This window comes from Homarus americanus, unplaced genomic scaffold, assembly GCF_018991925.1.
Source record: "Homarus americanus isolate GMGI-L3 unplaced genomic scaffold, GMGI_Hamer_2.0 scaffold28, whole genome shotgun sequence".
NCBI classification, from domain to species: Eukaryota; Metazoa; Arthropoda; class Malacostraca; order Decapoda; family Nephropidae; genus Homarus; species Homarus americanus.
In genome coordinates, this window is record NW_024742238.1 from 7,075,569 (window position 1) to 7,099,060 (window position 23,492).

Here is a 23,492-nt window from a genome sequence, read left to right on the forward strand (position 1 = left end):
TATCATTTATTGTTTTTATACATTTATTACATTCGCCGTAGGCTGAAGTAGGTTTTACCGTATCATGTGTCTGAGATGTCTCCATAGGTATAAGCATATTAACGGGATTGAACTCGATTTAACGAATTAGTTCACTAAATTGAGTGAAAAATAACGAAAAAATGCCTTCTGCTAAATCGAGAGTTAGTTATATCGGATTCTGTTGAATCGAGAGTATACTGTACGTATATACATTATGGCCAGCACTGCATTCAAACATATTTACCTCCATAATTGTACCCATTTTTAGTTGGGTGGGCTGAGGGTGGCCCAGGGTAGAGCTAACAACCCTTATAAAAGGAGGCAAGGACTGCATGTACAGTATTCAGTTACTGCATCACTAAAACATCATGCGACATTAAAAATAATATTTGCTACAATGTCATCCGTATTTTTTTCACATTCACTAATGCCTGTGATTAAATAAAAAAAATTGCAGGTGAGCAATAAAGGTTGATGATTTGTTTGTATACAAATCAATTTGTAGATCCCATCACCACTGTGAACATTGTTGGTAAAAAGACTTAATACTGTATTCTTCATTTTCAAACAAAGGTTCTGTTCTCAAAGTGCAATAATTATCAAGAGAGACTCACCTGGTTACATCAAAACATAATTGTGCTCCATGAGCCATGTCAAGTAGCAGCTGATCCCCTTTAAACTCCAACAGAATATGGTGGGTGTGGTTGCTGATGTACTCTGCCAAGGTTGAGGTTGGGGTAGAAGTGGATATCTGTGAGAGGCCATCCATCACCCTCAAGTCTGATGCCACAACTCTCATTGCAGTTTTTGCAGCTAATATCAAAGTAGTAACTTCTTCATGAACTTTGTCCTGTGATATACAATGGTTAGATAAGACTGGCATAAATTAATGAAATATATATAGTATACAATTTCAGAAGAGCACACGAAATGTTCATAAACTACAGATGCTATTGAAATGAAGTTGATTCTCATTTCAAGAAGATTTAATATAATTTAAGAGATAAAGAAGCAATATATGTAAAGCCCAAAAGGTTTCAAGACCTATTACAAAAAATTATGCCACACTCCTTACCATAATATCCCCCAACCTATCCCACATGCTGCCACCAGAATGAGCCATGGCATGAAGTAAGAATGGAGGATGGAGTTGAAATCTGATGTGAACAGTATCCAGCAGGTCTATTTCAGCCTTCTGTACATCTACAAGTCCAAACTTCAGTGCAAGTTCTTTCATGCCTTCTTGTGCTGTAAGAAAAAAAAGGGAGAATTGAAGTTTGTTAAGGCTACTTTTTGGACACACACACACACACACACACACACACACACACACACACACACACACACACACAGCAGCGGGCCCCCTTGGCCAATGTTCGGCCCATTCCCCAAGTCCCTCTCCCCAACCCATCCTCACCACTGGGATATCAACATAATCAAAAGTGACAATTTCGTTTCGGAAAGAAGTGGGACCAGTGTTGAACAGTGATGAACAGTGCTTAAACCAGGAATTCAGCACTAGACAGTACCAGTGAGAACCATGACCCACCCATGAGATAAGCACCCCTGGGAACTGACCGCCATCTTCTGACAAGGAGGTGCTAATGAGTCACCCTGGGAACAACAGTGGGTTGGCTTCACACCTGACTTCGAAATAACACAACACCACCCAGTAGGGTGGAGAACTGTGACACCACCCCACACCACCCTGTGTCTCCATGAATACGTGAGGCCCTTCATATCAACACCCGAGGACGAGTTACTGCACCAAGTGAACACCACACCACCTGTTGTCCCCATGACCACGTGAGGTCCTTCATATCAACACCCAAGGACGAGTTACTGCACCAAGTGAACACCACACCACCTGTTGTCCCCATGACCACGTGAGGTCCTTCATATCAACACCCGAGGACGAGTTACTGCACCACGTGAACACCACACCACTCGGGCCCTGGGGGGCAAAAATTTAATAATAATAATAATAATAATAATAATAATAATAATAATAATAATAATAATAATAATAATAATAGAGAAATACAAAAATGAAAAAAATCAAGTGAGAAACAATATATGTATGTTGTATTGTCAATAGTAAGAGAAACAATTGAGGCTCTGCAATTGTGTGTAAATGAGGCAGAAGTCAGACCATCAACCTGGGACTTGGTCACAATTTTTGTGATGCCATATGGCAGCAGGGTCTACCATTAGACAACACATTATGCTTCCAATATCTTCCCCGGCGGTAGTACCTCCCTGTTTGGTAGCTGCTTACTACCTACTACACCACGTGAACACCACACCACCTGGTGTCTCCATGACCAGTCCAGGCCGGGGCCATCAACTGTAAACTATAATAATTTGTATGTTCAATTCATGTTCCTTCTTCTTTCAGGAATGAAACCTTTTGTTAAACGACCCACCCACCCCATGTCTTTGTATGTAGTAGGTCATTTTTGTCCAATGTATATTTTCAGCCTTCGGGCTGCCAACTTTTTCAATAAACAGTTAATTATTATTATTATTATCACTATTATTATTACACACTACTACTACTTTGCTGTCACTCGGAATCAAGTATGACGATCATCCAGCTATGATACAATGATATGAGTTATTAAGGATGTCACCTAGGTTGGTGAGTTCTGAGGTGACTAAAGAGGCCGATATGGGACCGGCAGGGTTCATCACAGATGTTGCACACGTGGGGGGGCTGCATCTAGCGCGGGAGGGGCGGGGGTAGCGTCCTTCCGGAGTTGGCGCTTGTTTGCCTCGGTATGCAGTCAGGCTAACTCGAAAGTATTGACACCTTCTTGTGTGGTGCTCCTCCAAGCGTTACGGTGTGGAGTAAACGTCTCCCAGGTGAGGGGGGTTGATTTGGCACTTTTCAGGTTTGTCTTAAGAATATCCTTATACCTTTTCAGTTGCCAGCCTGCATTACGTTTACTATTCGTTAGGTGACTGTAAAGTAGCTGCTTTGGCAGTCTACTGTCATCCATGTAGGCAACATGGCCAGTCCAGTGTAGTTGTTCATGGACAATGGTAGCCTCGATGCTTCTACAGTTGGTGTCAGCAAAAATACTGGCATTTGTTCTCTAGTCTTCCCAGTGAACTCGGAGGATGGAACATAGACTATGTTGGTTTCAAGTGCCTTGAGGTGCCTCCTGTATGTGATCCATGTCTCGCTGCCATATAGCAGGGTAGGAAGGACCACTGCTCGATAAACGTGTAACTTTGTAGATAACTTCAGTGCCCTATAGCTGAAAACATGGTTTTGGAGTCTGCCAAAAGCTTGAGATGTACATCTGATCTGATGCTGAATCTCTTCATCGATGTCCACGGTGGTGAACAGGTGGGAGCCGAGATACTGAAAGTTGGTAACATTAGAGAAGGTAGTACCGTATCATTAAGCTAGATGGATGGTGGAGGTGTGGCTGAACCAGGGGCAGGTTGAAAGAGAATCTGAGTCATACATACAGTACATTCACCTCAAGGCCAAAGTGTGCATACGCATCTGCATAGGTGTTCAGGATCTCCTGAAGGTCGCATTCAGTGTGAGCAACAAGGGTGCATACTGAAGCTCAGTAATGGAAGCTGCTGACACCTTTGTTCCTGCCTGGAGCTGTCTTATGTTGAAAAGACCCTTCATCTGGTACTTGATGTCCACCCCGCTGGCTAAATTGGCACTGGCACGAGTAAGGAAGGCAGCCAAGAAAATGGAAAAGAGAGTTGGTGCCAGTACACACCCTTGTTTAACCTCCATTTGGATGGGGAAGAACTCAGACTGGGTGCCATTGTGCAGGACACTGCCATTCATGTCATTGTGGAGTTGCTTCACAATAACGACGAATTTTGGTGGGCAGCCAAAACGTCTTCCCTGATGACCAAGTCGAAGGCCTTGGATAGGTCAATGAAAGCCATGTACAGGTCAAGACGCTGATCTCTGCACTTTTCCTGTATCTGACGGGCAGCACAGATCATGTCAGTGGTGCCACGTGATGGTCTAAAGTCACATTGAGATTCTGGGAGGAAGTTTTCTGCCTCAGGAAGAAGTCTGTTTAGAAGGACTTGGGCGGTAATCTTGCCAGCTGTTGACAGCAGCGAGATCCCACAGTAGTTGCCACAGTCTGACCGATCTCCCTTGTTCTTATAAATTTTAACAATGAAGGCATCATATGAGCTTGGGGATTTCCTCCTTTTCCCATATATTCTCCAGGAGAGAGTACAGATGGCTGGTAAACAGAGGTCCTCCTGCTTTATACACATCAGCTGGAATTCCATCAGGCCCTGAGACTTTGCTAATTTTCATCTGTTTGATGGCAGCAGCTACCTCATCCAGGGATGGAGGAGAGCTGAGGTGGGTCAGCTCTAGATGCTGAGGGACTTGACAGGAAGTCAGGATATCAACATCGGAGTTTCAGTTGAGCAGTGAATGGTAGTGCTCTTTCCAGCACTGAAGGATGCCTTTATTGTCTTTAATTAGGGAGTTACCCTTGGATGAGCGGAGGGGGCCAGCGCCACGAGTGATTGGCCCATTAAATCTTTTAGTGGAACTGAAAAATTCGCGCATCTTGTGCTGATCTACATTTTTTTTATTTCACATGCTTTATTTTTAATTCAGTCACACTTTAGATTGCGAAGTTCCCGCTGAGCCGCCGCTTTCTTGCAGAAGGTAACAGCTTTGGTCGAAGACTGAGGGTTGTTCTGCTTGTTAGTTAAAGCAACACATTTATCATCGACGAGTTCAGTGATTGCCGGGTCATTTTCATCAAACCAGTCCTGGTGTATTCTTTCGATCAGGCCAAGGGTCTCTCTGCAGGTTTTTGTCACAACAGTGTCAAGAATATCCCATTCCGCACTGGGATTTGGGTTGTTTGTTGTCGGGTTGATTATCAGCCCATGTTCGAGCTGCTTTCTGAAAGCATGTGCTACAACTGGATCCTCCAGACACTTAAGTGTTAAAACCTCTTCTAGAGGCTTGCTGCCTTAGTCGTTTTTGGGCAACGTGAAGTGAGAGTTTGGCTTTGATGAGCTGATGATCAGTGTTGCAGTGGTCTGAGCCATGCATGGCACGGGTGATGAGGACATCTCAGCGATCTCTTTCTCTGACAAGGATGCAGTCAATGAGATGCCAGTGTTTGGATCGTGGATGTTGCCATGAACCCTTGAACTTGCCAGCCTACCTAAACAAGGTATTGGTGATAGTGAGGTTGTGTGCAGCACATTTGCTGAGGAGGAGTAGGCTGTTGGGATTACACTTGCCTAGTCCACTTCTCCCTATGGTTCCATGCCAAATGTCAGCATCTCTACCAACTCTGGCATTGAAGTAACCAAGGAGCACAACCTTATATTCTCTGGAGACAGAGGTTAGCACTCTGTCGAGGTCGGCGTAAAAGGCCTCCTTGATGTCATCCTCTGCATCCAGTGTTGGGGAGTATGCATTGATGAAAAAGGCATGATGTGAGTGATTCAGTGGGACTCGGAGCGTCATGAGGCGCTTGTTGATCCCAACAGGCATTTCAGTTAGCCTGTGTAGGATGCATTGGCGTATGCCAAAGCCAACTCTATAAATGCAGTTTCTCTCTGCAGCGGGCTTACCCTTCCAGAAGAAGGTATAGCCAGACCCCTGTTCTGTGAGTTGACCGCATCTGGGAGCTGGGACTCACTAATGGCTGCTATGTTGATGTTATACCTAGTCAGCTCTTTTGCCATAAGGGCGGTTCTTCTTTCAGCATGCTCATTTGTGCCAGTAACCAGGAAGGTCCTGAAATTCCATATTGCAACAACCACAAGAGGTTGTATAGTTTGTTTTTGTTTGGATCTGTGATTATGATTGCATTTTCAACCACATAAGGATGACCTTATTGGGTGCAGTTGCCCAGTCAGGTTGGTGTTTTAGGCAGGCTATGTTTAAGGCACCTTTTCTAGCACCCTTCCCATGTGGGGTGATCAGAGTGACTCCTTGAAAGGGCTGCTCAGTCGCACAGACAGGACCGGATTGCACTGCTGCCCAGAGCCCAGTGCATAAACGACCATCTTATCTGTGCCGCCCATGTGCAGAGTTGTGACTAGAGACTCCGAGCAGTCATCTCTGCCTGTACCCGTCACCATAAGACTTTTGGGGGTACAGGTATAGGGGTTTTGATGATGATGATGATGAGAGGTATGATGAGATGGATTAGGCAGGAGCACAGGCTGCAATCACATATCTTGGCTCTCCTTTTTCCTGATCTAGTGGTGCAAGTGTTGCAACGACTGGGGAGAGAGAGAGTTGCAATGGACTGCCGATAGCCCAATTTGTTGGGTTTCGCCTTAGTAGCCTGTCCATCATGCATTGCCTTCGTCCGCCGGTGTAGTCGTTGGGTTTCCATGATGGTCACCTCTTAGGCCTATACCGCCACTGGGGTCTTGTTGGAGCTCTGTAAGCATGTCTGCCTGATGTGGGGCTCCACCACAGATTTTTCGCTCAGGGTTTACTCCCGTAACCTTATGCCAGGCCAAGGTTAATCCGCAAGGCAGCGGGGCAATGGTTGGTTGGCGCCAGGACATGTCCACATGCCAATGGGCCTATGCGCCGTCCCTCTGGAGCCCACTGCTACTCCGAGGTTCCCCTGCTGGTCTAGCCTGGGCCAACGAGGCACCCAGTTACCGTGTGTTGCCATGAGGAGGCACATCAGGAGTCTTGATGGTGAAGAGGCTGTGTACTGGCAGGGGAAGACTTATGCAAGTTGCTTCCCTGTTCGCCACGAGGGCTAGCCAGCGGCGGTAGCTGAAAGCGAGAGAGGGCAAGCAGTGCTTGCACCTTAACACTAACATAATGCTGCCACACTAGATGCATTTCACCACCCTTTGTGCGAACACACAGACACACACACACATAAAGTCATCATGATTCTTATATAGTACTACATAATATCTATTCATATCTTACTTTTCTTTGACAAAGTAGCTTGAAGGCTGGTGGGGCTGGTACACATTTTCTGGTGAGTGTAATAAGTGTGGTTAAAGATCCCAACCAAGGCCATAAAGCCCAAACAGCCGGGAACATCAGAGGGTTGGTATCTGAAGAACACTTTCTCGTGTACTGATGGGGTCATGAACTGAAGTGCCAGAAAAAAATATATTATGCAAATAATATACATGATCCAAAATTATCAATATGCAGGAGGCTTTTAATTATTAACTGGTATTCAAATGATGCCTGGATCAGATCAAAATATTCTTTTATCTGATAACAGGAAAGTAATATCCCAAACTCATATGTGCTTTTATGTTTTGTGATAGGCTGTGCATCAATTTTATTGTTTATCATAGAATTGAATATGGCAGCTCATCCCCATTATGTGTGGTGTTCAAATTTATGATTCTAGCTGATTTTGGAGATTTTTTATTCGTATTTCATTCTGGTGCCGGTTAACTGAATCTGCAGGTTGCCTGGACTCCAGTTAACTGGAAGCATAAAGGCATTATAAGGGTTGTCTCTTGTAAGTGGTGAGATTCATCAAATAACTAAAAAATATTTGTTTCTTTAGCTGTTTTGAGTTGTAAGAATGAACCAAAACTATGGTTTAAACCACTGAATTACAAGCCAGTTAGGAGGTCAGTGTATGAGACTATCTATATAATTTCTGAAATGATGAATTACACATCTAAAAGCCATAAAATGTCTATTGATAATTTTATACAGTACAGAATATGAAATTTCACTTTATAAATGAAATATAAACTGGATACAGTATATGAATTGTAATTATGTACCAGTAATATTAATTTCAGGATCAAATATTCCTAAAAAATATATCACATATATATAGTCAAATCTGATTCAGTTTAAGCTATCAAGGTAAGACATTAATTGCATGTGCTATACAAAACAAAACTATCAATGTACAGTATTTGTATTCATATTATTCAGCTAATGAACCATACAAAATAAGTACAGTACAGTACCGGGGTTTTCAAATTGGCTTAATTTTTCATAGCCACATACCTTACAAGACAGTACAGTGTGTTTGTTTCTGACATCCATACCACACGTGAGGGTGAACCGAGTGTCAAGAGTTGTTTTAGGACGAGTCACTTTTGGTGTCGTGGCCGACGTACTCGGCACAACCAGCACGACGCTCACCTCACCGCTGTCAGGGGATGGCAGGAATGACACAATCACACCCATAATATTCGAGTTGTTATCCATGTCTCTCTGTGATAGAAAAATAATTAGCAATATAAGATGAATGGAGAAGGAAGAGATAATGATACAGATAACGAAGTGGTCCTACATACTGTACTGTAGTTGTATAATGCATTGCAATTACTGGAGTGGTCATGGGTTCAGTATAATAATATAGTCTCTTTAATAAAGGCTGTCAGAGTACATCAATAGATATTGCTATATTATGTGCAGAGGCAGGATTTTGAAACAGATGCAAATATGAAAACATAGTTGACAAAAAATTTCAACAATAGCAAACAATTCCTATATTTTGCCCCCATGATGCCATGAACATAGTACTCCTATAATTGATAATTTGTCTTTCACACTATGGACTATGGAAAAATTAAACAAGCTCAGTTTTTTAAATATAATTACTTTTTGTTCAGTCCGGAATGCGACGTCTATCTTTATACCTAGGTATGTAAATGCCTAGCATTAATTTACCAGGCCAACATACAGGCAATTAAAACATCTAATAATTACTTAAATACGTAATATTAGGAGCACACATCATTACCTGGCATTTAAATGCAATTCTCAAAACCCCCTCCCACACCCTCCATCACAAGCATTGCTACCATCATCTTCTTGCCTTGCAAATCAGCTGTAAATATGCGCAAGGAAAGCTCCGCTAATTTGTGTTGTAATAGCTGAAATATTATGTGCCACGAGGATTTTATTTTGGGTATTTATACATCTTAGCACGGTGACGAAATCGAGTGACTTTTATTTTGATTATGTCTCTCAGATATTGTGTTTGGGGCAATTTTTTTATACGGTCTGGTCAAGCATGGCGACCACGGCTCGTCTTCTATCTCTAGGAAGACAGTCGATCTTCAGTGACAAATTTCCTCTGCTTTCAAGTCACTTAGTGAATGACGTTGTTTCATGCCACACTTGAGTGAGGAAGGGGAGGGGGCGGGGAGAAAACTAACCGCACAGCCGTCCTCCCCTCACACCCCAAAAAGGTTGATTCCCACACTCTTCAGCAAAACATCAACATTAAATCCATACATCACACACACACACTCCAGGAACCAGCCAAACACACACACACACACGCACTCCAACGCCACTCACATACCCCCAACAAGGGATTTAAGACAGCAGACATAAGGAGTGAGGGTTTCATTGTGTGACAAATTTGTGTGTGTTTGACTGCGAGTTAAATAACAGCTGTTGAGGAGTGCTTGGCAACACTCATATCTACTCCATCTCTCTAATCACCCACACCTTTCTGCTTTCTCACTCCATATTTTAAAATGTTATGTAATGTAATGTTGAAGGGATACAACTTTGCTCATTTATACTTATGGCAATCTCTAAAAATGCTTTAGATGTCGTGTTTATTCAAGACATCTTCAGGTCATGAGACCCACTAATCCCCTGGCCAAGAAAGGTTGACCTGACATTCCATCAGAAGGTCAGTAATACGCGACCACTAATCCCCCATCCAACCTCGACCTGACATTGCGTCAGGTCAGGTACACGAGACCCAATAATCCCCCACATCTCCATGAGAGTGGAAAATACCAGTTTTTGCTGTAACACATAACTTCATTCATGCCCATATCATAAAGATTTTTAATTTTCAAATATAATTATTTTACCAAACTTTTAGATAAACTATTCTGGATTATTATAGTGAAGAAGTTGGAGTTTCTAACTTAATTAGAACTGCATTTACGGACTCTTGTAGTTTAGACTTGAGGAAAACATCCCAGCACCCAGAAACATTCTGGGGAAGTGGGCTAGTGTCCATCTGTGCAAGATGTCTAGTTAAGACGCTCAGAAACTTTTCCCATTAACCGGAAAAGATTCCGGGGATAAGGAATTTTTCTGGGCTTGAGAAAGTCGTCTGGTTAGCTGGAAATCTCTATTCCCCGGAAGTGCTCTGCACCAATTGTTCCGGCTAACGGGGATATCACTGTATCTTCATTACCTGGAATTCCTCTAAATTGGAATTCTCCGATAGACAGAACTGAAATTTGCTCAGAATTTTCTGGAAAATTCTGTGCTTGGGAACGATTTGCTGAGGGGCGCATTTTCTGGATAATTCCGAGAAGATTTTTCGGTACCCAGAAAATTTCAGGGAAAGAGGATTTTTGGGGGGATTTGAGAGATAAGAATGAGGCGCCTTTTCCGATAATTCCGAGAAAAATTTTCCAGTACTCGAGTTTGAGATGAAATAATGCGCCATTCTGGAAAATTTAAGAAAATTCCATGGATGGGGGATTTTTTCCCGATTTTGAGAGTCGTTTCATTACCCGGACATCTCTCATTCCCAGAAGTGCTTTGCACCAGTTGTTCCGGCTAATGGAGATATCACGGGTCCCGTTCCTGAGGACTTTCATAAGTCGAATTTGTATATAAGTCAGAACACATGCTATATATTATTTCTTTTTTTTTACGGGAATTAGCCCACCCAGGCACAGGCCGAACGACCCACAAAGGGGCCTAGGGGACGAAAAACTAGGAACAGAAATAAATTAAAAATAGAGAAAAAGGGTTATATAGATATAGTCTTCATTTACGCGGTCAATTGAACCCGTGGAGGTCCGCGTAAAACGAGAAATGCGAAAAAGAAATAACAGAACTTATAGGATTAATTGAAATAGAGACTGGGCCGACCCCCAAACTACACTTTTTCCGACACAAAAGTACGTTGAAGTAAAAATAACATCTTAATTTTATGATGGTATGCACACACAATTAATATTTAAAAGAAACACAGTTTCCAGTTAATGTCCATTCAAATAATGGACTCAACTCCCCCCCCCTCCCTCTCCCCCCTCTTCCCACGCTCGCTGGCTCTCCTCCCTCCCTGAGAAATGTTTGGGTGAAAACACTAGGTTTACAGGTTTAAAAATAAATAATACCTCACACTTTGGTAAGGATAATATAATTGACATTGCTGGATTCCTTGCAAGACTGTGAAAAATTTGAATATAAACGTCATATATTTTGCAAAAACGATAAAATTTTTGCTCTCTCTAATAAAATTCTTAAATAAGATCTAAAATTTGTATGTGTAATGCAAATTTTAGCTTGTTTATATTCAAATTAATCACTATCTTATAAGAATTCCTGCAATGTAAATTATATTCTGGCCGGGTAATTTCTATGAATTTTATGAGCTAAAAACAAATATCTTCGGTAAACAAATTATACTTCACCCAGACACAATACGTTACGTACGCACGTTGTAGTAAAAATAACATCTTAATTTTATGATGGTATGCACACACAATTAATATTTAAAAGAAATATCAATAATATTAGGTTTTTTAACACTTACTTAGTGGAAGAGATGGCTGGGTACACGAGGATGGGGGGTTGGTTCCGAGGCAGAGGGCAGATTATTGGCCCTCACCTGTATCACTTGTATCAATTGTATCACTATCCACCACAACCCACAGAGGCTTGCAGGGCCTCTTTGTCAAACCCCTCAAAGTCCATATCCTTACTATCACTATGACTGACTTGGGACGGCTGTGGTGGGTGGCGGGTGAAGAACTCGGTAATGTTTTGATGACTGGGCGACCTTGTGCGCACCCTGCCCGCGCCGCTTCCTGCGTAAATGATGTAATGAACCGCGTAAATAAAAATTGTCGGTCTAGCTAGGTGCCGCGTAAATGACCAAACGCGTAAACCAAATCCGCGTTAATCTACACCACGAAGATGTTGGAAAATCAGCTTTTTAAAGTGAGACAGATTGTATAAGTATGGAAACACAGAAGAAGGCAGAGCATTCCACAGTTTCACTGTGTGAGGAAAGAAGGATGTACTAAAACGGGTTATTCTAGTGTGACCGACATCCACAGAGAAATGGTGGGCACTGCAAGCAAGATGAGTGTTACGAGCCTATGGCCTTGTCGGCGGTACACAAGATGCCAAATCCACCGAACATTGACCGTTAAAGTACCTGTAAAAGAGAGAGAGTGAAGCAACATTGCAGTGAAAAGAAAGGGAAGAAAGATTGTCAACTAAAGGAGGAGAGTTAATAAGACAAAACGCCTTTGATTCCACCCTATCTAACAGTTGGACAGAAGAAGAGCCACCCAAGATATGAGAGCAGTACTCCAAGTTAAGACAAATGAATCCTTTATACTTGAAGCAACTGCTCAGGAGTGAAGTAGCTATGGCATCTGTACAGCATTCCCAACTTTCGGGAGGCAGCTTTAGCTATGTTAAGGATGTGTGATTTCCATGACATTTCGTACTTAAAAAACAATGTTTAAAATCCGACTATATCATAGCCTAAGTCCTTATATACATCTAAAATCACTTAATTTAAGGCAAAAGAAGAAACAGAATGACAAAATACAGTAAATGAAAGTAAAAATTAAGTCATTGGGTAAATAAAATATTTTAAATTTCAAGTTTAACCCCGTTCGTATCGTCGGGCGTTCGTAAGTCGGTGACCTCCTATATTTCTTTCTTTCTAATGGTTGTGCCATCAACAAGCTTTACGGTACTAAGTCATGAGTAAAAGCATTAGGATGTTGGATGTGTGGACACAGATTCTGGAGTGTGGTGGAAATACTAACAATATATACCTTGACTTTGCCAATGCATTCTATAGCTTACCTGGAAGAGTACGGAATTTGGAGGAACACACTGGCATGGATCAGAGACTTTCTTCATGACCACAAGCAATGTGTGGTAATTAATGGCACTAAATCATCATGTGTACCCATGACAAGAAAGATACACCATTGTGAGAAGAAGGTAAATCAATCAAATAAACTAGTAGGGCTAATCTTTACTTTATCCTCTTCGCCTCTATAAGAAGATTGTATACAAACCTAGATGGTCCGTCCCTCATAATGCTCTTCAATAGTGAGGTGCTTCTCCCTTTGGAGTTCTGTACTGTCATCCCAATTGGTCCCCAAGATATGCTAGAGACTGTCAGTTAATTGAAAACGTCCAAAAGAGGGCCACCAGACTGGTGCCTGCATTCCAGCACTCCAGGAACCAGGAGAGATTACAGCATATGAAGCTGCCTAGTTTATATAATATAGATAGGCAACAGGTGATACAGGTTGTACCTCTCTAGTCCGGCATTCTGTGGTCCGGTAAGATTTTAGTTTATCCAATAGGTAGATAGGCAGCTTTTTTTTTTTTTTACTTATCTGAATTATTATTATTAATACAGGAGTATTAAATTTTTGCCCGTCAGGCCCCAATGTGGGTCAGTGACCTATACCCGGGTGGGCTAATCCCCTTAAAAAAAACAAAAAAACAAAGCCACGGGAAATTAAGGTTTGTTTACATCCGGCAGTTCGGCTGCTCTCTCTCTCTCTCTCTCTCTCTGCTTGTCTATACAGAGTACAACATTTAACCCTTCAATATATATGAGCAGTAAATAAGTGTTGCTTTCATATTCTTATGTACAGTAATGACGATATGTTTTCACATGTGCGCACTTACATACGAGCAGTCTCACTTTTTTTTTTACCATTAATGGTTAGCTACTTATATTGTTCCATTTATTAACATTAAATAACATTACAGGTACTTCAAACAACCATATTCATTTTTTTACATTAATTTTACTACAGCTAAAATCAGGGTCTTATTTTCTTCAGTTTTATATGTAGAACCAATCAGTCACTGGTTTTGTAAGCTTTAACATAAACAATGCCGGCAGCCGTCTCGTCCCATCGTGTGTTTTAATATTCCAGTATTATTAATAAATTGTATTGTTACTTTTGCACACACATACATTAATTCAATAAAAACAAATTCAGAAACATAAATTAAAATATATATGAACAGTAAATAAGTGTTCCTTTCATATTCTTATGTAAAGTAATGACGATATGTTTTCACGTGTGCGCATGCGCACTTACATACGCGATCTCTCTTTTTTCTTTACCATTATCGTTAGCTACTTCTATTGTTCCATTTATTAACATTAAATAACATTACTTAAAACAACCATATTAATTTTACTACAGCTACAACCAAGGTCTTATTTTCTTCAGTTTTATATGTAGAACCAGTCAGTCACTGGTTTTGTAATCAACGAAAACAATGCTGTGTCATTTCCTCGTGTGTTTTAATATTCTACGTATTATTAATGAATTGTATTGCTCATTTTGCACACATAAACATTAATTCAATAAAAAAGACATTCAGTAATAAACAATAATGAATCATTTGTACATAAGAGAAATGACGCTGTTTACACGATTATGCACGTCGTCTGCACGTTGGCGGGCCGTTCAAACCCGTTGAAATTCAAGTTTCCGCCGTCAAAATTTTTATTTATCTATTTTTTTGCGTGTTCCAATAAAATACGTTAAGAATTAAAAGCTCGCGAAATTTGATTAGCTACTATACGACATTTAACCCTTCAATATGTCTTCAAAGAGACCATGATGCAGAGAAAGTGGTGCTAGTGCTTCCAAGCATAAGCACAAGTCACTATCTATCCAGGAAAAGGGTGAATTTCCATGGTCCGGCACCGGTCAGGTCCCGAGGTTGCCGGACTCGAGAGGTACAACCTGTATAAGCATCTCATTGGCCATCACTCACTTAATTGCTCATACCTAAAGCTAACAGATACCTGCACCACCAAGGGTTAAAGAAGCCACAAGTGCAGATAAGAATCATACCTAACTTTTTTGGAGTTAGAGTTGTGAACTCTTGGAACAGTCTGCCAGAGAACATTGTGACAGCTTTGAGTGTGAGCTCATTTAAGACCAGATTTGACCAAAAAAGGTGCAGGTACAGATAAATTCTGGAGCAAGTACATGTCCAGTACCTGCCAATAGTGCTTAACAGAGACATGATCAACTGCCAGACTGGCTAGAATGCTGACCAATGGTGAAGAGGATAAAGTAAACTACAGTAATTAAAGTTAAAGCACCTCATAACTCAATGCAATAGACTTTTCTCATAAATTATATTAGTACTGTATTCAACTTGTGAAGTTGTTAAAAATCATCAGCTAACAATTTTATGTACTGTACTCACTGTGAGATTACCAACAAAGATATAACTGCCATGCTCTTGAAGCAACTTAAGGTCAACCCTGAGGGAGTCTTCCGTGGTAGTGAAGACATCTAACAGTAAGACAGCAGAAGCAGATGTTGGATCAGCATTGATGTTACCACTTACTCTCAGTACCTGTTGGAGAAATAAAATGGGGATCACCTGAATATTAGATACCCAAGCTCGAGGGGGGGGTTGGTTAAGTTAACAATGGGATGACTAATCTTTAAATTAAATAAATTGGGGTGTTTAATCTTCAGATGATCCTAGTCATTTATTTCCAAAAGAAAAAGTTCACATTTATAGTAATCAATTCCCCTTCATAGTGACGAATAAAAATCAATAGAAATTGTTTGCATATCTTATATACTGTACAGTAGCCTTAGGTTATTTTGTAATAACCCCTGTCTTATAAGCAGAAGTATTAATATAAATGGGTTAATTACATTTGATTTATATACTTTATCACCCTCTGTAACTTTCCACTAGCTATGAGGTAGCATGTTCAGAGCACGTGATAAGGTGTGCCCATGGGAAGTCGTGTCACTTAGTGCTAAGCTAAGGCATTAAGTAGCCGGCTCTCTGGCCACCTCTTGCAGCAGTAGTTCGATATCCTTGAGGAGAGGAAGATGCTATTGAGAGCCATCGTAGATGGTTCCGTCTTCCCTCGACGGAGGACGTATATTACCGTTCTCCCTCGACGGGTATTACAAGCATTCTTACTCACTCTCTCACACAAGCAGGACGTATTTAGAAGAGCTATTTAATATAGCCTCCGTCCTCATTTTAACACTCATAGCTACAGTGATTAAGTTATGGTGATATACACTTGGAACTGTATAAAATATATTTTCTTAATAAATACAGAAAGGACAGTTGGGTTTTGCTACTCAAACCCTATATACTTTTACATGTTCCAGCCCCATTAACCCAGCTAGAATCAACGGTTAAAGAGCCAGTTCAATTTTGTGAATTCTTACTTTTATTTTTTATTTTGTGGCCATACACTTTACTACCAGAATTCTTTTGACATGCTCTCATCAATACTGGATGGAGTTGTACATTAGAAAAATAACAAATAAAATTCTATAATTGTTACTCCCACAGTGGGATAAATTAGAAGTGAGGGATAGAGAGAGAGAGAGAGAAATGGAGACAGGAGAGAGAGAGAGAGAGAAAGTGAGTGTTTACAAAGAACATTGCTGAGGTGTTAATGTGAAACAGATGGCCCTTGCCTCAGGGCTGGCTAACTCGCTCCCTGTGGGGTTCAGAAGATCGTCTCTAGCCGTCCAGTGAGCTAACAAGTCAGGGAGCTAATAAGTCCTACATTAGACCCGAAACACGTAAGTTTTTAATATGGTTTAACATCCCACTCTACTCAAATATATCATATGTAGTTGTTTATAGCGAAGGAATGTACGAGTGAATTAATTATCTCATATGTAACATATGTAATTTGTACTCTGCAGTTTTTGACCGAATAAAGAACAATCGAGTCCTACGTGCAAGGGTCTCATTATCCCACAGTCGCTCATCGGGAGGTTACAATAATATTCACAACACTGTATCAGTCAAACCCACTGACTCCTGCCTTAAAAAACAATTTTCTCTCTCTCTTAACCTTTCAAAGATACAACATTTGGATGGACAAAATGCTTATTATACAGTACAGTACATTGTACAGCTCCTCCCCAACTTACGACCTACTCGACCTATGACCACCTGCACTTACGACCTGCCTCAGTCCGTAATGACCATCCGCACATACAATCGCCGCAGTTGGGACCAAAAATTTTTTCAAATGACGAGCATTTTCTATACCAAAACGTTTCCGTCCCGTACGAGAGCGTCGTCGCGTGGCTTGGGTTACCGCGTGGAGCGCTTAGTTGGTGTTTGGCTGTTGTTGTATCCGCAACTGATTGCGCTGTGTACTGACATTATATTTGTACTTAATTGACTTTAGAATGACTGGAAAGTATACAAGTGAGAGTGCTGGTGGTGCGCAGAAGAAAAGGAGACAGTCAATTACTTTTGAGACGAAAATGAAGATAATAATGCAGTATGAAAATGGAAAAACTGTAGCAACAATTTCATTCAACCTAGGGTTTTTGCACTCGATCATATCCACTATTCTGAAGGACAAGGAGCGTATTCATGATGTAGTGAAAGGATCAGCACCTATAAAGGGAACGATAATAATGAAGAAAAGACAAGGTCTCATTCACGAGATGGAAAATTACTTGTGATATGGATGCAGAAGCGTGTACCCTAAAGCCTTCTAACCTTACAGGCTAAGGCAAGAAGCCTGTTTGAAAACCTGAAGGGGCAGGCAGGAGATGAGTGCGAGCAAACCTTCACAGCAAGTCATGGGTGGTTTAACAGATTTAAGAACCGCTACAGTTTACATAATGTTAAGGTGAGTGGAGAGGCAGCTAGTGCTGATGTTGTTGCTGCCGAGCTTTTAAGGAGGAGCTAGATCGTGTGATCGTGGAAGGAAATTATTTGCTTGAGCAAATATTCAATGTAGATGAAACTGGATTATTATGGAAGCACATACCTGAACGGACATACATCCACAAAGAGGCGAAAACAATGCCAGGATTCAAGGCATTCAAGGACCGAATTACACTTCTGTTGGGGGGAATGTAGCTGGTTTCAAGATAAAGCCCTTCATGATCTATCATTCAGAGAACCCCCAGGCTTTTAAACATGTCAGCAAGCACACACTGCCAGTGTTTTATAACAGTAACGAGAAAGCCTGGATGACCCTAATACTGTTTGAGGATTGGTTCATGAATTGTTTCATTCCTCGAGCCAAGGAATATTGTTTGCAACAAGGCATTGCATTCAAGATTTTGCTAATTTTGGATAATGCTCTGGGACACCCACCACACCTGGACGACATGTACCCTGATGTTAAGGTAGTCTACATTCCACCTAACACTACCTCTATCATCCAACCCTTGGATCAAGGTGTTATTGCAGCTTTTAAAGCTAATTACAGTCAACCCTTGCTTTACGCGGTCCCACTTTACGCGTTTCCACGTTTACGCGGTACCCTGCCGAACACGGAATGCTCACTTTCCGCGGTGTGTGTACCCTTTTACGAGGAGAGCGGCGCGAGCAGAGTGCGCATAAGGTCGCCCAGTCATCAAAACATTACCTAGTTCTTCACCCGCCACCCACCACAGCCGGCCCAAGTCAGTGATAGTGATAATGATAGTGAGGATATGGACTTATATGGACTTTGAGGGGTTTGACAAAGAGGCCCTGCAAGCCTCTGTGGTGGATAGTGATACAAATGATACAAGTGATACAGGTGAGGGCCAATAATCTGCCCTCTGCCTCGGAACCAACCCCCCATCTCCGTGTGCCCAGCCATCTTTTCTACAAATGTAAGTGTTAAAAAACCTAATATTTTTGATATTTCTCTTAATTATTAATTGTGTGTGCATACCATCATAAAATTAAGAAGTTATTTTTACTACAACGTAGGTATTGTGTCTGAAGAAGTGGAGTTTGGGGGTCGGCCCGGTCTCTATTTCAATTAATCCCATATGTTATGTTGTTCACTTTACGCGTTTCTCACTTTACGCGGGCCACCGTGGGTTCAATTGACCGCGTAAAGTGAGGGTTCACTGTATTTATGTACGACCTTCGCTCAGGCTATTGCTGCTACTGAAGTTGAGAAAATGCTCAGACAGTTTTGGAAGGACTACAACATTTTGACATGCATAAAGAACATTATTGCAACATGGGATGAGGCTACAGAACAGTCCATGAATGGAATATGGAAGAAAGTACTGAAAAGATATGTGAACAGTTTCAGAGGATTTAATGAAAATGAAGTTATTTCTGAGATTAGTAACAAGATAGTGGAGTTGGGTAAACAGCTTCAGTTAGAAATTGATAATGAAGATGATGAACAGTTGGTTGAAAGCGTAACAGAAGAGCTGAGTGACGGAGATCTTATCGAACTGGAAGCACACAAAAATGCAGAGGAAGAAAAGAGTCGAAATGTAGAAGAAGGACCTGCACCCCCTAAAAAATTTTCAGTGAAGCAAATGGCAGAGGCATTTGCTACAATTAATAAGGGGGTGCAAATATTTGACGGAATGGATCAAAATTAAGAGCGTTTTGCCAAAGTTGACAGAATGGTCCAAGATGCACTTGCTTGCTACAGGAAAATTTATAATGAAAAGAAAAAGCAAACTGTGCAATCTAAGTTGGACATCTATTTTAAGAAGTCCCCCAGTGCTGTCTCCTCGTGCCCCACCAGTGCTGCCTCTTCACTCCCTAAAGATGATCCAATACCTTCAACCAGCAAGTTTCCCCTGTACATAAACCTGTCTGAAGAAAGCGACATTGGTGATCCATCCAGCCCTGTCTCCTCCTCTGCTTCATCCAATTAATATAGTCTCCGTGTATCCTGTAAATAGAAAATTATGGGGGCCCCGTGTGCATTCAGCTGACTACATTAAAGGTAAGTGCACAGTCACACTGTATCCATTCTTCATTATTGATTACTTTTACTGTACTGTATTTCATTTTAGATTTTATACGGTATGTATTATTTTTTGCATTTCCGACTTACGACCATTCCGACATACGACCTGGATTTGTGTCCCTATGTACTGCGCACATCATGAATCTGGCAATATACCTAACCCCGTCGTAAGTCGTGGTGGAGCTGTACTGTACAGTATAGTGATATATAAAATGGAAAATAATCTTCGGTACTGAAGCTGGAGAAAATCTCTACCTTGTTAAAAGACTGATGATGTAAACTAGACTGGATGACCCACTCTGATGCCCTGGATGATGCATAATGAGCTATAGTGCAGGTCCAGCTGATCATACCCTCAGGATCACTGTCTCTATCCAGCCAAAGGTTAGTCTCTACAGTGGATGTGTTAACCAGGCGGCCTCCTGGCAACGTTGCTGGAGCAAGTTCCTCTCTGGGACCCTCGTAAACAACTGTCCTGAGCTTGATGGTGCGGTTGGTGGTGTCCAAAAGAAGGTCTGGGGAAAAGGAAGAAGTAAACCTGGAGGTCAATACTTAATGTTCAACATGCCAAGGAGTTAAGTTGATATTTATGGATATTGTTATAAAATAATACATCACAAATATTACATTAACATGCAATATGATGTATAATTTATTGACATAGAATTTAAAGAACTTATCTTTTGCAAGAAAAACAAGACTCACAAACTATGAGTAAATAAACTAATGGAAGATCAGAGGACATCTTACTTCACAATGTTGAACCAGAAGCATGTGTTGTATAAATTACATACATTGTCCCATAACCCATTGTTATCTGAACTGTACCTTCTCTGCCCAATTTCTTTTTTTTTTCAAGCTTATTTTATAATCATCATCAATGTTTTATGGCCATTATTACATGATGGCAGTTCTCCATGCTGCATGGTCTTTTGCAATATCTCTTGTCAGTTTCTTAACTCTAATGTTATTTCTTACAACCTCTCCTCATGTAATTCTTGGCCTACCTCTGGTTCTACTCCACTTCACATTTAATCTCATGCACCTCTTGACCCAATTGGTCTCATCCATTCTCTCCATATGCCTGAACCATCTTAGTCTGCTTCAATGCAAAACTTCACCAATACTGAACTATCAAGACCCAGCTCCCGATTTAGCTCTAAACAGGGCCTCCTGTCTTTCAGTCTCATACTGCACATCCACCTCACCATTCTCATTTTAACTCGCTCAAGTCTACTCATGTCATCCTCTTTAACTGGCCATGTTTCACTGCTATACAACATCATACTTCTCACACCAGCCACATACATTCATCCTTTCATGTGGAGGGAAGGTTCTCTTGCCATCAATAAAGGCAGCAGCTACTTAAACTTCCTCTTGCAACTTCTGAATACAACTGTATTTGAAAATAGTCTAGTTAAAGTTTTTCACTCCTACAAACCCTCTCATGCTACAGTACAAAGTGACTGTACCAGAGAGCACCACAAACTCGCCTGCATCTGCTACCATCATACATTCCAGGTCCTGCTCTAACATAGGTGTGCTCTACCACCAAGCTCCCCTTCCAAACCAAGGCCCCAACACTTCCATCTGATTTCCCTTCTTGTTTAATACTTCACCTTTAATTAATTTCCCATGAAAAAGGAGAAGTTAAGAAATGCAGTCTTACCAAGAGCATCGTCCATTACATGCAAGGTAGCGTGCAGAAGACCACGAGTTCTAAAGTTGCTGCAGGTGACTCGTTCACACTCTACTCTACGAATACCACCAGACACTGTCACCTTCTCTGTCTAGGTATATAATTTGAAATAATGAGTTTATCAGTGTAAATTATATCATAAAACATACTTTATTGTTACAAGGTAAGTTGTCAGTACACAGTCAGCATTAATATGATATATATAATACAGTGGTCCCTTGGTTAACGAACGCCTCGGTTAACGAGTTTTCGGTTAACGAATTAACTTCCAAAAGAATCTTCATTTCGGTTAACGAACAAAAACTCGTTTAACATTATTCTTATGAAAATGTTTCGACATGCTTTAGCTTGCTCACCAGTTGGAAGATTAGTCCGCCAATACAGAAATCAGTTCTAGGGCTTACATTCGTTAAAATTAGAGTAAATATCAAGAAGGTTGTACTATTCAATAATTTTCCAAGTTTTATATTAAATTTTTTAGTCATTTTAACACTTATTTAACATAATTGCAGTACAGGGAACTAGTTTTTGGTGCGCCCATCAGCCACTTCACTCACCTACCAAGGCCTCAGCTTATATCTCTGTTCAGTGGAGGAAACATCTTGCTTGTGGGTCTCTTGAACACAGAGTATTTTTACATTTTTACAGTACAATTATTGGTCATTCTGAAATTTATTTAACATATTGACAATATATAGTGCAGTGCAGTGTTGATTTAAAGAAAATAATCTTGAATTACACCTAGTGAACTTAAAATTTTATGGGTGAAATGACGGCATCAAGCATGGGGTGATTTCTCTTCCACCCCCACTTCCTTCTCTTCTCCCTTCTCCCTTCTCCTCCACCCCCACTTCCAATTCCAATCATCATCATCATCAACCAGGAGCCTTCTACATACACACCTCAAAGTAAGTGCACTTTACTGCATTTTTTTTTACTTTGCATGTAATTTTCGGTGAGCTGGAACCAATTACCCAAAATCCCATGGAAACAATGGTTTCGGTTAACAAAATTTTCGGTTAACAAATGACCTTCTGGAACGAATTGTGTTCGTTAACCGAGAGACCACTGTACTGTGATAAGGAGGGAATATAAAAAAATTGAATAATTTTAGAAACAAATTTATGATTGTAATATCTTAAGTCCTGTAAAAACTCGCAAAGGCAGACTAATTGGGGGGTAGGGGTGTTTGGGATAAGAGGTTGTCCACCTTAGAGCAAATTTTTCCCAAAAGACTGCCATTTTAAACAAAAATGAGTACAACACCATTGTATCCAATTTTCATGAAAGAAATACAAGTTTTTTAATCACAATTAATTTTAAGAAGTAATGTACATAAGGTACTGTACACTTACTTTTAGTTTCACTGATAAGGTCTTAGGCTTAACCTTCTCATCACCCTTACGTTTACCAACCATTTTCTTAGGGGTCATAGTTATTGTTTAAATTTTCAATAATAATGCAAAAAATATGGATGCTACTTCAGCCTACTGCGAATGTACTAAATGTATAAAAACGGTGAATAATGACATAAAAAATACAGTGCGTGTACTCTATTTTATGGCAGGGAGTATTTAGGAAAAACTTTCTTGTGTATTTTCCTCCTGTAGCCACAGTTTTCCTAAAGTAATATTATGTACAGTACCGGGAAGTGCAAGGAATAAATAAATACAGTATAATACCAACAAAAAATATTGTACGTATTGCCAAATCAGTAAATAAGAGTCAACTGAAAGTTTAACACATTCGCCATTTGCATACACTCCCTGTTTCACCATAGTAACGGAGATCAGCTGGAACACCGATTTCCTAGCGATAATCGCCTAAACAGGGTCTGCCTTAACAAGGTTTTACTGTACTTGTAATGTAATTGAAATTACTCTAAAAGGGTGATACAAGGTTCACAGATTGCTCAGGTGCATTCCCATCTGAATTCTTATCTAGAAGAGTTAGTTTATTAAAATGAATCTTTAAATAAAGGGCATATTAAGCTTAAAATATTTATGCCTGCAAACAGATGCATAATCATCCCTATGATGCCAGAT

General features: G+C 40.7%; 1 protein-coding gene across 3 annotated transcripts in view; it reads right to left on the reverse strand.

Moving 5' to 3' along the window:
* The window catches only part of LOC121876526, a 157,333-nt gene that overhangs the window by 37,977 nt on the left and 95,864 nt on the right, over nucleotides 1-23,492 (reverse strand). For all 3 annotated transcript variants that reach the window (XM_042381707.1, XM_042381706.1, XM_042381708.1), the window contains 7 exons: nucleotides 21,418-21,538; nucleotides 20,004-20,263; nucleotides 15,224-15,376; nucleotides 8,015-8,224; nucleotides 6,956-7,124; nucleotides 1,097-1,269; nucleotides 636-871 (listed from right to left, as the gene is read on the reverse strand). In XM_042381707.1, coding sequence (XP_042237641.1) covers nucleotides 636-871; nucleotides 1,097-1,269; nucleotides 6,956-7,124; nucleotides 8,015-8,224; nucleotides 15,224-15,376; nucleotides 20,004-20,263; nucleotides 21,418-21,538 — 1,322 coding nt within the window. The remainder of the gene's footprint in view (nucleotides 1-635; nucleotides 872-1,096; nucleotides 1,270-6,955; nucleotides 7,125-8,014; nucleotides 8,225-15,223; nucleotides 15,377-20,003; nucleotides 20,264-21,417; nucleotides 21,539-23,492) is intronic.